This window comes from Nicotiana tomentosiformis, chromosome 12, assembly GCF_000390325.3.
Source record: "Nicotiana tomentosiformis chromosome 12, ASM39032v3, whole genome shotgun sequence".
Classification (NCBI taxonomy): Eukaryota; Viridiplantae; Streptophyta; class Magnoliopsida; order Solanales; family Solanaceae; genus Nicotiana; species Nicotiana tomentosiformis.
Window position 1 is genome coordinate 103,944,750 of NC_090823.1, and position 14,937 is coordinate 103,959,686.

The 14,937-nt window shown below is 35.4% G+C and overlaps 1 protein-coding gene across 2 annotated transcripts; it reads right to left on the minus strand.

The window, feature by feature from the left end:
• Positions 1-4,558: 4,558 nt before the first annotated feature.
• LOC104119985 (MOB kinase activator-like 1A) lies at positions 4,559-10,572 on the minus strand. 2 transcript variants are annotated; one of them, XM_009631629.4, is made up of 7 exons: positions 10,358-10,572; positions 8,948-8,996; positions 8,039-8,147; positions 7,313-7,406; positions 6,784-6,917; positions 5,983-6,146; positions 4,559-4,778 (listed from the first exon to the last, which is right to left on the minus strand). In XM_009631629.4, exons 1-7 carry the CDS (start codon positions 10,378-10,380, stop codon positions 4,704-4,706), a joined length of 648 nt encoding a protein of 215 aa, XP_009629924.1. In that variant the 5' UTR covers positions 10,381-10,572; the 3' UTR covers positions 4,559-4,703. The 2 variants fall into 2 exon arrangements, with proteins under 2 accessions (XP_009629924.1, XP_033508406.1); XM_033652515.2 differs by lacking the exons at positions 8,948-8,996; positions 10,358-10,572 and adding an exon at positions 7,795-7,897.
• Positions 10,573-14,937: the final 4,365 nt, after the last annotated feature.

Below are 14,937 nucleotides of genomic sequence, written 5' to 3' on the forward strand. Positions count from 1 at the left end.
ATCTCAGTACATGCACATCAGTGCAGAAGTGTAGCGAGAGTATGGAAAAACAACGTGTACCCAATAAGTATCTAGTATAACCTCGAAGAAGTAGTGACGAGAGGTCGACTTGACACTTACTAGAGGTCAATAATAATAATATAAGTGCATAAAGTAGACATGGTGAGCATACAAATGGTATCAATGAAACAAATAAAGGCAACTAGAATAAATACAATAGGGGCCCGTATCACATCACCAACATCTCATAACTTGCTGTGAAGGCACTAACTCAATTACTCAAACTGGAACCCATTTCGATTATTAAGCACGAAGTTGCCGAGGCGAACGACCCGATCCCATAAGAATAGTGGTACTCAGTACTGCTGAGGCGAACATCCTGATCCCATAAGAATTGTGTTATCATAGTGCTGAGGCGAACGGCCCAATCCCATAAAAGTGGTGTTATCATACTGCCGAGGCGAACTGCCCGATCCTAATAGAGTAGAGAAATTTACCTCGCCCGCGGAAGTACTTGTGAGGCGAAAAGACATGGATTTTCACAATTTATTAAGTATTCCCCAATTTTCCGAAATAAGAAGGTTAAGTCAATATTCGCAAATTTAAATCCCTAGTCTCTTCCCTAATCAAGGCAATTAATACGCATAATAATTACAACAGTACAATTAAAAGCATGATGTGAATCTAAGTCTACTCGGACATATCATAGAATATAGCTACGCACGGGCTCTCGTCTCCTCGTGCGTAGGTAGCTCCCCACACAAGTAATACACAACAATAATACGCCTAAGGGGATGAGTTCCCTCTTACAAGGTTAGGCAAGAGACTTACCTTGGTCTCAAGTTTTCAATCTGGTACTCCAACCTCACTAGAATCCTTCGAACGACGTCCCAGACTCTGAAACTAATCAAAAGTAATATAAACTAGTAAATATATGCTCAAGGTCCATATTTTAGCCTTTATAGTAGTTACCCAACTCAATTTGGAAGATTAATGAAATTCACTCCCGGGCCCACGTGCCCGGATTCCGGAAATTTTTGAATATAATTTTTACCCATGATCTGCCGAACTCAAATATCTAATTTGTTCCCATTTCCATCACCAAATTCGTGGTCAAATCCCAAATTTACCAAAACCTAGGTTCTTCACAAATCCCACAATTTTTTCATGTTTAATCTACCTAAAATCCGCATAATTAACTTAAAAATTGGTGGGAGTCACTTACCATAGGATATTGATGAGAATCCCCCTCAAATGTGCTCTCAAAACCGCCCAAGACCAAATGAAATGTGAGAAAAAATGGCCTAAGTCTCAGATTAAAAGGCCTCACTGCCCAACGATTTCTGCTTCTACGGACCTTGGGTCGCACCTGCGGAAAATCCATCGCAGGTGCGGTCCTCACCAAGCTTGGCCAAGTCCGCTTCTGCGGAGAAGCATACGCACCTGCGTATCCGCTTCTTTGGAGATGCGTCTGCGCACTCGTGCATGCGGAGAAACGCCCGCGCTTGCGACCCCAAGCCTTCTTGGCCTAGCCCGCACCTGCGACCACTTTCCTCGCACCTGCGAGCTTACAGGTGCGGTAAACCCTCTGCTTCTGTGACCATTGGCCAGCCCACTCCGGGCCGCTTCTACGATCGATGGGCCGCTTCTGCGAGCTTGCACTTGCAGCCAATTCCACGCAGGTGCGAACGCACCAGACCTGAAGCACCAACAGTTCCCCTATGTCCAAATCCAAGTCTGATTCCAATCCGTTTGCATCCAGGCCCCCCGGGGACCCCATCCAATTACACTCACACATCCAACAACATAATACAGACCCGATCGCGCGATCGAAACACCAAAATAACATCTAGAATTACGAATCGGACGCCAAAACGCATGAATTCGACATGAAACTCAAAAACTTCTAAAAACACTTTCGCGCGTCCGATTCCTATCAAATCAACTCAGAATGATGCCAAATTTTGCGTACAAGTCATAAATCTTCATATGGAACTATTCCCAGGCTCGGAATCCCAAAGGACCTCGATAACACAAAAGTCTACTCCAAACCAAACTTAAAGAACTTGAAAAACCTTCAATGCGCCAACTTTCAATATTAAGCGATGAAACGCTCCCGAGTCATTCGAAACCCGATCCGAACACACGCTCAAGTCCAAAATCATCATACGAACCTATTGGGACTATCAAATCCCAGTTCCGAGATCGTTTACTCAAAACGTTGACTCAAGTCAAACTTAACCATTATTGGCTACTATTAAGGAACTATGTGTTCCGATTTCAACCCGAACCTTTCCAAACCTAAACCAATTACCCCTGCAGGTCATAAAACAGTAAAAGCACATACATGAGGTCTTAATTAGGAGAACGGAGATCTAGAAAGTAAAATGATCGGCCGAATCGTTACATATTGTATTTAAAGTAACAATATGATACAATACAATAAGTAACAATCATCCAAACAAGCAGTTAATGAAATAATTCATAGCTACGCAAATATCTATAGATTGTTTTACACCATAAATTTCAAAAGATTTTCTTTGTAAGGAGTACTTAAAAATTTAATTTAGATTACACAACTAACCATGTTTTACAAGGAGTTCGAAATCAGGTTGTGCCTACCACCATTCATGTGGGTTAAATGAACTTCCTAAAGGTAGGATCTGGAGTTGGTATATTTCAATAAAAGGTTCTTTATTTTGTTTATAGATTAAATAATAATTTGGCATAATATGTCAATACTCCACTCCAGTTACTCTGTGCATACCTAAATTATCGCTAGTTCAAATAGTCAAGTGTCGGAGATAATTAGGACCAACAACAGCTTAGTGCGCAGTGCACTGAATCAACGAACAAAGTTGTTTCAAGTTAGCGAAACAATCAATCAGCTTCCGGTTAATTTTAGGGGTCGTCATCCAACTAGCGTATATTTTACAAAAGTCATTATTCTATTTTTTATCACTTAAAAGTGACTCAACTTTTTCAACTTTTTCTTTCTCACTTAAAAGTCATTCTAACTCAAATCATATAAAATATTCTACAAAAAATCTGTAAACTTATTACAAAAATCTAATAATAATGACATATCTGCTTAAATGACCTTACCCTGTTTGGCTCATTTTCCGTCAATCCGATTTGACCCATACCCAAATAAGTTATTAATATAAGACCATCAAAATGAAAAGACAAGAACAATCATTTTATGCTAAAAACAATTCTTCATATGTTTGTTACAAAATAACTCTAATGCCACCAATTCCCCAAAATTCCATAAAAATATACATAGAACTAGCTTTTGCATCCTTCAGATCACTTTATAATGTCAAAATGTTGCTTATTAAACAATATCAATAAATAAAAATACTACTCAACAGCTAAAGTGCATAATGGAAGTTGTCTTATTAAACAATATCAATAAATAAATATACTACTCAACAACTTAAGTGCATAATGGAAGTTGTCAATACACACAGCCTATAGCATTAATAGTTTGGACAAAAGAAAGACACAACATAATATTTTATTGACTGTATCTGTACGACCAAGACCCAAAAAGAAATTTAAAAACCGTAATTATTATTATTAGCTAGCGTTTGGCCATAGATTCCCAAATTTATTTTGAAAAATCTGATTTGGGTGAAGTTTGGTTTGAAGATGAAAATGTGTTTGGACATCTATTTTGGGTGAAGTTTGGTTTGGAAAACACATGAAACATGACTTATACACATAAGTTCTAAAAACTATCAGAAATACCCAACAATACCATTATCAATAACATTCATTATATTATCGCAAACCATAGTCCTGGACATAAATAAATTTGATACAAAATTATCATTTTTATAATAAACTACATGATACACTATCAGATGACCGAGAAAACGAAGCAACATCGTTACAAAATAATAAATTGTGAGCTTTTTTATAAAATACAAAAGTTTGGGGCAATTTTTTAAAAATATAATAGTGATATTTTGGCCCAAAACCAGCTATTGAGCTTGTTTTGGGATTTGGGATTTGAGACTTGGGATTTGGCCAAAATGTAGATAATATCTATGGTCAAACATGTGTTTGCCAAATAAAACCCAAGTTTATTTTGACAAAATTTATAGCCAAACAGGACCTTAAATTAAAAGACCTATTTCAAAGAGTGGCCACAGAGTGTATTTTATTAGGTGGAGAAACGTGGTTTTTTTTTTCTCAACCTATTTGGGTTATGGTTCAACTCGAGCTGATGGGGAAATGGGACTAAAATGGTATGGTCATTTAAGCTTATGTGACATTATTATTAAATTATTTAAGGCATTAAATTTAATGCCTGCCAAAAAAAATTATAAGACATCTTATAAGTTTTAAGCTAGAATGAGAAAGATGAAATTGAGTTACTTTTAAGTGATAAAAAATAGAATAATGACTTTTGTGAAATAGACACTTACCTAAGAAGCATTACAGAATTACAAATATATAAAGTTTTTTACTTTAGTTTTTCGACTGCCACTCGGATGCTCTTTATTTAATCATATAGTATATAAAATAAAAGCAAGTAGAAAAACTAAAATGCTACAAGACAGGCACAATATTAATGATGCTAAAATGTCAACTTAGGCTACATACTTAGAAGACTAAAATACATTTTTATCACATTATACTAATTAGTAATTCCTATTAAAACAGGTTAAAAAGCAAAGTGAAAGAGGATGTGCTCAGTAAGGAACAATAATAGATTCTATGAGCTCTTGGAGTGGAGCCAGCTCCTTTTTGTCAATCAGCCCGAACTCCTGCAGAATAAACATCAATTATATATAAGCATTAACATAATCAATCTCTAAGATAAGGAATTATAAGAAACCTAAAGAACAAATTTTGCTGCATACTGAAGTTCTTGACATAATCAATGTTTTCACAGCAACTCTCATCACTTCCTTAGCAAATAAAAGAAACTGCAGTAATTTCATTGCCCCATTTTGGCTAACTTGGTGATCTTTGTTTCCAATAGACTCCATTATTCTCCATTGTGTAGTAGTTCATTCAAATTAATCACGTAGACTATCTCTTCTATTTTTTTCCTTTTTTGGTGGTATGGTTTAATTATTTGCATATCCTATATGTTACTCCCTGAGTTCAGATATGCGAGTAATAGCATATAACTGCAAATTAAGAAACAGACATGAATTTGTGGAGTCTCTTCTCTCTTCATTGCATAGGATAGATTTCGATAAAGGTTTAAAGGAATTAGCAATATGGGAGTTATTGGTATTATTTAATTAGAGGGGAGTGAGCATAAGTTGGAAGATGTGAAGGAGGATGGAAAGAGGAAGTGAAATAGGCAGGGAACTTCAGAGAAAACAACAGTCGATTATGCAAATCCTGATACTGTAAAATGGTTATTATTCTCCTCCAACCAAAGAAAAGATGGTAAACTGATTTAACACGAATAAAAGCCAGATAGAGCAGCAATTGACAAAATCCAATATCAGATTTTTAACGAGTAAATAATTTGCTAAATGATCCATCTTTAGGCTTAGAGGGAGAGCGAGGTTTTGCTTTTCAGTTGCTGAATGGGAACTTCAGTTCAGAAATGCATTATCCTATTGAGATATTTATTCTTTTTACAAAAAACAGATATTCCATGAGATGATAAAATAAGATGTCTAAGAAGTACATCTCAAATCTCAGTTGAGCCAAGATTAGGTTGACATCGGTGATTCGGTGTGCAGAAACTTCAAATATAAGGTAAACAGAGAGAATGCGCCTGTGTGTGTCATTCAAAGAAGACCAAAATATAGAGGGGGGGAAAAGAGAGCTAAGACTCTGGAAATTGAATATTTGAGAAGCTGAAACTACTGGAGGAAAAAAGGTAATATGACGTAAATTAGGTAGACCTATGCAATGACCATGTCTAAAACTTCGGAAGAAAGAAAACTAGTAACATGCACAAACAAGAAAGAAAATGTATTCAAGTTCTACAATTTAATAACTCACATGGGTGAAGAGTATGAAATGCTTGAAGCACGTATTCAAATGGGCTTCCTCCTTAAGGCTCACGATCTTCTGAAAATGAGAGTGATAAATATGTGCATATACACGAAAGAGGCGTTTGAATATTGTCTTGACAACATCCTTGAAGTTCGGAGGAAAAGGTGCACCTACAAAAACATAGCCCAGTCAACAATGAGAAAGGTAACATAGTATTGTCTGAATTAAGAAAGCAATTGATATCAGTTAGCTAGGAATCCCCATCCCATGCCAAGCCACCTACTCTTGCACATTCGCCCTTCCCCCCTCTTGTGAGCCTATTCTTGAAATAAACTCGCACACACTCCCTTTCCAAAAAAACATCAATACACCAAGCACTGCACTTAGATTTATTGGATTTGTTGCTAAAATATTGGTATTAAACCCGAAACTCCCGGCAGATGGTCAGTGGCCCAAAGAAACGAAGAATCGGTTACGTTTTTCATATGATCTGGAAAATTTTCAGTTCGCTCAAGATTGCTCCCTCCATCCATTTTATGGAGATAAGAAGCTAACATGACTTGCATATTAGCAGTAGTTGTAGAATAGTTCTAGGGAACATAATACAATGTCAAACAAAATCTTAAAAAGAAATAGGAAATTTCAAGCTTGAGATCATAAGCAGAATTCTTAGAACAGTGAAAGAGTGTGAAGCAATTTAGACGTTCCAAAATAAAAAGTCGATCATATAAGTTGGGATAGAGGAGAATTGTTTACATCTCCAAAATGACAGGAAATGTTAGTCAGGAAGCTGGAATAAGCACTTACCAAGCCTTTGAGGAAATATAGATTCGTCATCCAATTGAGTTTCAATCCAATCCATCAAATATTCAACATATTTTGGGGCTGAAACTTCAATAGGCTTCTTAATCTGTACACCATCAGCCCACCTATACTCATACCTGAAACACATTAAACAATCACTTAGTTATTCCTGGTATTAGTTCCATGGTAAACTTTCTCCATTGTAACATTCAAGCCATTTCCTGGAACTACAAATACCAAGCAGACAAAGACCGATATAATTCTAATCCTTTGAGATAAGCTCAGGGAAAATAAAGAAGAAACTCAATAAATGGCAATTAATGAATTGATATCATGAACTCTTAATATTCTGCTTTAGGGGAGTCTTTTCTTGATTATATTTTTCCCATCGTCAAAACAGTTTGAAAGAATCAACTCCCCTTAACCAGAGATAATTGCAGCGACTCTTTTATCCCCAAGGAAAGACAAAATTGCATCTCAAATAATGTAGATAATGTAAATAAGCCGGAAGCAGCTTATTTATGAAACATACTTGGGGCCTGCAGTCATTGTAGGGCAGTTTTCTGGCGTACAGAACTCAGTGAGGGTGCCGTAAAGAAGATTCACCTGGTTGAAGAAATCAACAGCTGGATATTGAAAAACAAACAACCACCATTTAATTAAATATGATCAGCTTACAGCAACAAGTAAGCAAACAGGATGTAATATATGCAGCATTCCATTCTCAGCATTGTCTTCAAACAGAGAGTCACATGTAAAGCAGCATTATAGCTGCTGTGCAGATTCTATCTGCAATGTGAGAATATAGTACATTCCACCAGCCCTTAGACTTGATTTGATGTCCTCACATTTAATGTTTTGGTGAATATGAACTTCTATCAGAATGAAAGTAAGTTGCATGTCATCTCTTTCAGATTTATGTACTAAAAGGATATAATTTCCAAAAAATGGACATATTTATAGGACAAACCAAAGAATTAAAGAACATCAGTCAATTTGGGGAGATTGAAGTGCCTGTTCTTTTCCTTTCCAATAGCCAAAAGAGGAAGGGAGGATAGACTGAAGTCTGGTTCCAGAAGTCAAGATTTTGGAGATTAAAAGTGGCGAGACTCTTACTCTGCAGTTCAATTAACATAGTAAGTCCAGCAATGACATGTTCCAGTTATCTCAAACAGCAGAAGTATAGGTAATACTAATGTTCCAGTGGACGTCTGTCATTATGTATGAGAAGACAGGAGGAAAGAGAGAGAGAACATACTGTTGACAGCTAGCCATTCATTAATATCTTCCCCTGGAGGAAGCCTTACAGCTTCTCTTAAGTTTCCGCTGCCTAATGTGGCATCAATGTGCTTTCTTAACTGAGCCCCCTGTAACCAAAAAAAAGGGTGATGAGCCATTCAAGGGTAAAAAATACAGATCAATTTCAAATCAAAATAAAGATACATTAGAAGAATGATAAACTAGCAAGACAACTAAAAGAAAAAGGAATAATATCGCGCCAAGGATCTAAGCTAAGTATGAGATACTTTAGATCGTAGAACTAGCCTACTATATAAACTTTAACAAGCCAAAATTTGAGGTTGAAAGAGCCTCCAAGAGTGCCAAACAAGTTTTATGTCAAATCATTTGAATTCATTAATTCGTTCTCATCTTGATATTGTTTTGCGTGATAGTACTTGAAAGTGGAAAGAAGTGAACTTAAGTATAATCTTGCTTAACACATTATAGTATGCATGACAAGGGAAGGATAGTCTAGTGAAAAAGACTCTCCATCTCCGACAATGAGTTTGGGGATCAGTCACCAAAGGTGCGGACGTGAAAAGTCTCCAATGACCCTGGGGGTTTAGGGATGGGGTTTACCATGTCCAATAAGATCATAATAACAAGCCTACAATATGCAACTAAATACATAGGCTTTTTCATTCAAAATTCAACTAATGACGAGCTTGTAATTAGCACGAGAAAAATAGAAATCTAAGCATGTTCGGATTATAAAAATGTAGGATCCCTTTAAACTTGAAGATGTCTTTTGTTTCATAAGTTCTGGGAATTGGTGGTATCAACATCAGCATGGTAGCAGCTAAACACTTAACATACAGGAATTAACTACCAAAAAAACAAGAAGAAAGCAACAGAATATCTTCTTTAAACTAGGAACGAGCATAACCTTACTCCCTGAGGGTGCACTCTTTTTGGGCCGGAATGTTCTCTGGTTCCTATAAACCAATACCAAACAAGGTGTTAGATGAATAAGGATATGTACCCATGCCGCCGAAAAGGATAGCAAAGGACACTTTTAAAATAAAGCTAATTGAATGACAAGAAACACAAGGCAAAATAAGCAATAACCTACAAGGTCAAATGGAACTAGTAAATTTGAGAAATAGCGTGATACTCACCCATTAAAAGACATAATTTATAAACATGAATAGCAGAACTAGCATTATCTTCATCGAGCTGAAGCCTTAAGATACAAAAACTTGCTAAGTAACGTGTTATCCTTTTTTATTTACCCAGTCACCACAACTATTGACTAGTTGTCTATTAAACATAAAACCAGGAGGAGCGCAGAGAGAGAGAGAGGACTTTCTCCAATTTTCCACGGCTTGTGAAATTCTCTATGGTTCAAAAAGGGAGATAATTTCTAAAAGTAAAAGAAGATTTCCTTCTTCTTATACACAGCAGAACGTCCAACCTCCTGAATCATCTCTTTAAATAAAATTTGTGGACTTATCCATCTATAAACATTGGTGGAGCCACAACCAATGAAGGGGGTTCAACTGAATCCCCTTTGTTGGAAAATCATACAGTGTAAATTTGCTTTATGTCACAGGTTCAATTTTTTTGAATCCCCTTACTGAAATTTCTGGTCAGCCACTTTCAGTAAACAACCTTTATAATAAGCAAGTTCATCTGCAATTAAAAAGGGTACGTGACTAGCGACTATTCACTGAATATAGCACCAATAACATTTGATCTTGAAATACTAATAACTTAACACCCTGGATTTCTAACCAAAGCAAGTCAGTGATGGACCTAGTTTGTAAGCTATTCTTCACATGAAACCAGTAGCTTTTGCTCAAACTCTGTATATGTATTAAAAACCCACTAAATATCTATAAATATCATGATATTTCTGTAGGAACTAGGAACTCATAAATAACAAATTCTGGATCCGCCTCTGAAGCAAGTGAAGTTAATAATACATGTGAAGTATTATCAATTGGCCACACAGAAAGGAGGAATGCGAAGAACTTTAGCTCCTACCAAATTACAATCTTCTGAAAAGTACAAACAGTTTACACCAAAATAGCCAAATAAAATTTGAAACCGCTAATCCTCAGCATTCAAAGAATAAACAAACAGAAAAAACAGCCTAAAAGGCTAAAAGTCTAAAACCAATAAATCATCATTCGGCAAATATCAACAATAACCATGCTTGGGAAAAAAAAAAGTCCAGATCAAGAAATTCGTTGAAAGGTGATCAGAGATCATGAAAACATATAATTCAGCATCAATTCACAAAAAAGAAGAAGAAGCAATTCACAATCAAATCAAAAGAGATGATTAATTTTACCTTCCAAGGCCAAAAAGACTCATGGTCTTTTAGATATATGGAAAATTTTAAAGAAAAAACGATTCTTTGATAGCTTTTTACGCGAAGAGAAGGAGAAAGGGTGGCAAGGAGAGATTTGGAGAAAGATCGGGCAGCGGAGAAGAAAGCTGCCCACATTGGAGGGGATTTTATTTATTCGCGGGCGGGCAGTTTAGTTTCCTATTTGTTTTTTTTTTAAAAGTAATTAGTGGTAGCATCGAAAAAAGCTGGTGCGCACTGAATTTTCACCCAATGAAAGGAAAAGAAAAAGGAAAATTGCAGAAAGTGATTGGATTTTCTCTGGAGCTAAAGTGACGTATTGCTGACCGCATAGCTGACACGTGGTTTATTGCAACCGATCAATTCAGCACTCTTATTCCTCTTGAGAAACTGGGAAAAGAAAAGGAGCACGGATGCACTAAGTGATGAGGTACGAGAAATTAGTAGTGATAAGTCTAAGGAAAGATAGAGTTAGATGGATGAAGAATTTGAGAGAGTTATTAGATACGACATGATATATTTTTAGCTTATTAATAACATAATCATAGATAGGAGAATATGGATATCGAGGATTAGGATAGAAAATTAATACGTAGTCGAACAATTTTTCTCTTTTATGTGGGAGATCATTCTTTTAGTTTAGAGCACCTTATTCTTCAATTATCACTCACTATTAGAATCATGGTATTTTCCCACGGAAAAATTATTAGTGGTAATTCCCACCGAAATTCAAGGGAAAAAGTGAAATTTCTTTTCCACGAATAAACAATAACGTTTCCCATTGACTATTTGTGGGAGCGTTTTTGCGCAAAAATGCGCGTAATTTAGTTCCCTCTAATTCGGTGGGAAAAGTCATTAAAAATAATTATATAAAACTAAAAATATTTCCCAGGGAAAACAGTGGGGAAAAGAAAAACGTTTTCAAATATTCCCACAGATTCTGTATAAACGAAAAAATTTGATTTTTGAATTTTTGTGCTTTATGAAAAAAAAATTCTCATGGAAGTAATGGGAAAGTTTATTATTATTCACATAACCTTTTAGTTTTCTCTTAGTCTATTTCGTGTTTTCTCCATCTATTTCTCCACTCCAACGACGAATTCTTCACCTCACTCAATTTTCAAGTAAGTCTCTCTCTCTCACCCACTCCTTTTTCAATTTTGATTTTTCGAAACTTAGGAATTTTCTGCTATTTCAAACCCTAGGCTTGAAAAAATTATTATTGTTCTCTTGTGCATGTATAGTCTAATAAAACCTAAGTTCTTATTTGTTTCGTCTTAAAAACAATGAATTTGTTAAAAGATAATATTGAGCTGGTTTATTCTTGTTAGTTTGGTCTATTTTTCAGATCTGTTTTTTTATATGGATTGGAGCTATGTATTTACAGGCTTTCTTCACAAATATGGAGAAATTAGAAAGATTTCTAAGTTGCCCATGTCAAAATGAGAAATATTTTCTTCGTTGAGAACTGTAAAATAATGTAGTCTTTAATTAAAAGTAGCTACAGATTTAACAATGCAAGCATAATATTACTAGGACCGCAGACAAACACCTTCTAAAACTAGAATTTTCACTACAAGAAATAAGTCTAATTGTGGAGGTTTATTTGTGGGGATCATAAGAACCCCCACTGTAAGATCATTCTATGGCATTTCTTTTAATTGCTGTTGTATAATTCTTTTTGTGGCGGTCTTATTGTAGATATTTTTTATAACCTTCACAAATTGCAGCATATTGTGAAGGTTCGTAAATACTGTAATTTAATACAATTTGTGACAGTTATAACCTCCACAATTTAAGGTGTCAATCAAAAATCTGAACTTTGAAAAAATCTATCTATATAGAATATGAGAAGCAAATCAGTGTGATGATGCCAAGTGTCACAATAAAAATTTAGCAATTGTCAAATTTTAGGATAAAATTAGTTAAGTTGGTTAACAATTAGTTACTCTTTTTGAATTTAAATTTAAAATAAATAAATATCTATATATATTTTTTAAAACTATTAAAAAATAAAAAATTATATAAATCTATAACGTCAATGTAGAGATATATTAAATGATAAGGCTAATTTATTTTTTGGAAATGAGAAAGTTTTTTGAATAATAATTCATATGGTCATGTTATATGCTATATAGATAAGATAAAACTAAAGACAAAAACATAAACAATAATTTCAAGAAATAAATAAAATAGACAAAGATATAATTTAACTTCTTATATAGTAATCTTAATATAAAAATTAAACTTTCATATTTAATTCAAACATGAAGAAGAATCCAATTTAATTTCTTATTGAAAATAATATAAATATAATTATTACAATTATTAGTAGATTTATGACATATATTAAAAGAACTTATTTATTTAACAATTGGACCGCTAACGTTTAACATATCCACAAGACGAGTGTTGTAGATATACAAATACTAATATGGATGTGCAGTTATAGAAGATTAAATAAGATTAAAAAAAATTATCATCTTCGCTAGAGGTTCAAGTAACACGTATTAAGAATATAATGAGAGGTCAGTTGAGATGGCTTGGTAATAACCTGTGTCAACCTATAGAACAAGTTTAGAACAAAATAAATTTGATTTATTTTAGCTTGCTATATCACTTGCTTCTTACAAGAGGGGAAAAGCCCTTTAAATAGATTATTTCCATTTTAGGTTCTTACCTAACATAATATGAAAAGATTTTGGTTCGATTGACCGAGATTAGGCAGCCAATTCATTTAATTGGATCATCGTCAAGATCGGTGATCGCATTTTCAACTCAGAATCATTTTAGAGATTCTGTATGAAGATTTTGTGGTTTTCATTCACCTTGGTGCATTTCAATCTTCACCTTTCAGCTGTGAGAATTAAATTCTCCCAAATTCACTGTGATTTGCCAGTTTGTTGTTCTCTCTGATTTGTTGCTTTGAAAAATCATGAAAGGAAAATGTTCGTCGACGTCGATTATCTGCGTTTCCAATTTTGGTCAAGGAGATAATAAGAGAAACTCCCATCGTCATCTTCATAATCATCTTCAATCTATTTCTTCTCTGCCACTTTCATCAAGATTCTTGATTTCCATAAACAGATCAGATTTACCATTAATAAAACAGAATATCAAGAAACATAGATTATTTCTGGGTTCTGGCTCTACATCAGAGAATCAAAAAAGACTGTCATTTTCTTCAGCATCTTGAAGAGGACAAGAATCACTCTGTGATTGAATTACACCTTTCCTTGCTGCAATCCAGGTTCTATTATTCCTCTATTGTCTTGATATTTTAATAATTTGATATTTAAGCGTAATTGTATTCCCTTGCCTGCCTATTTTGTTCTTGAATCTTTAGTTAGTATTTGCCCTAGCATTGTCAAATTAATTGCATTAGTGATAGCTTTGCCTATTTGTTTATATTGTTATCTACCTGTTTAGATCAGTATTTTGAATCCTTATTTCATATATACTTTGGGATCTTTAGTTGTAGATTATAGCCTCATTTAGCTCTTGTATTGTATTTCTCCACTTATTTTTCTATCCTTTAGTTGTAGATTATAATTCCTTTAGTCCCCCTATTTTATTTTTTCACCTGTTTGTCTGACCTTCAGTTGTAGATTATAGTTCTCGTTAGTTTTTTTATTTTTATTTCTTCGCCTTTTTTGCGACCTTTAGTGGTGGATTATTTTTTGGTAATTCATATTATTTTTGTCGCTTGTTTTCAGGATAGTGCTTGTGTAGTGACTAGTAGATTATAGTGGCTTTGGTGAACGCTGGTAGGGTAAGGTCTTGTCCTCGGGAGTGTCAGCGCGGGGGAGAGGGTACGGGGGTTAAGGGGGTAAGAGGGCTAAGGGAGCTACTAGGGTAAGAGTGGGGTCTTGGAACATAGGAACTTTGACTGAAAAATCTGTAGAGTTAGCGAAGATTCTCGAGAAAAGGAAGATTAATATAGCTTGTATACAGGAGACTAGGTGGGTAGGAGATAAGGCGCGGGATGTGGGCAGTTTCAAACTTTGGTATTCTGGAGGGTGGAGGGCAGGAACGGGGTAGGTATCTTGGTTGATAAGGACCTCTGTGAACTAGTGGTGGAGGTTACGAGGGTGAATGACAGGTTGATGACTATTAAGCTAGTTGTCGGAGATTTTAATTAGAACATAATCAGTGTGTATGCACCCCAAGTAGGCTTGGATGAGGAAGTCAAAAGGTGTTTCTGGGAGGATTTGGATGAGATGGTGCGTGGTATCCCGCATACCGAGAAGCTTTTCATAGGAGGAGATTTCAACAACCACATTGGAGGGACGTCTGGGGGGTATGATGATGTGCATGGTGGCTTTGGTTTTGGAGATAGAAACGGAGGAGGAATGTCTTTGCTGGACTTTGCTAGAGTATTTGATTTGGTGATAGCAAACTCGAGTTTCTCGAAGAAGAGGGAGCACTTGGTCACCTTCTAGAGTTCGATGGTCGAGACTCAGATTGATTATTTACTCTGCAGGAAGTTCAATAGAGGTCTTTGCACGGATTGCAAGGTCATCCTGAGTGAGAACCACTCGACCCTTCATAGGCTCCTGGTC

Coding starts and splice junctions, on each gene's coding strand:
- LOC104119985 (XM_009631629.4), bottom strand. CDS start 10,380: ATGAGTCTTTTTGGCCTTGGAAG. Junction 8,997..10,357: donor AGTCTTTTTGGCCTTGGAAG/GTAAAATTAATC, acceptor ATTGGTTTATAG/GAACCAGAGAACATTCCGGC. Junction 4,779..5,982: donor ATTTCATACTCTTCACCCAT/GTGAGTTATTAA, acceptor TTTATTCTGCAG/GAGTTCGGGCTGATTGACAA.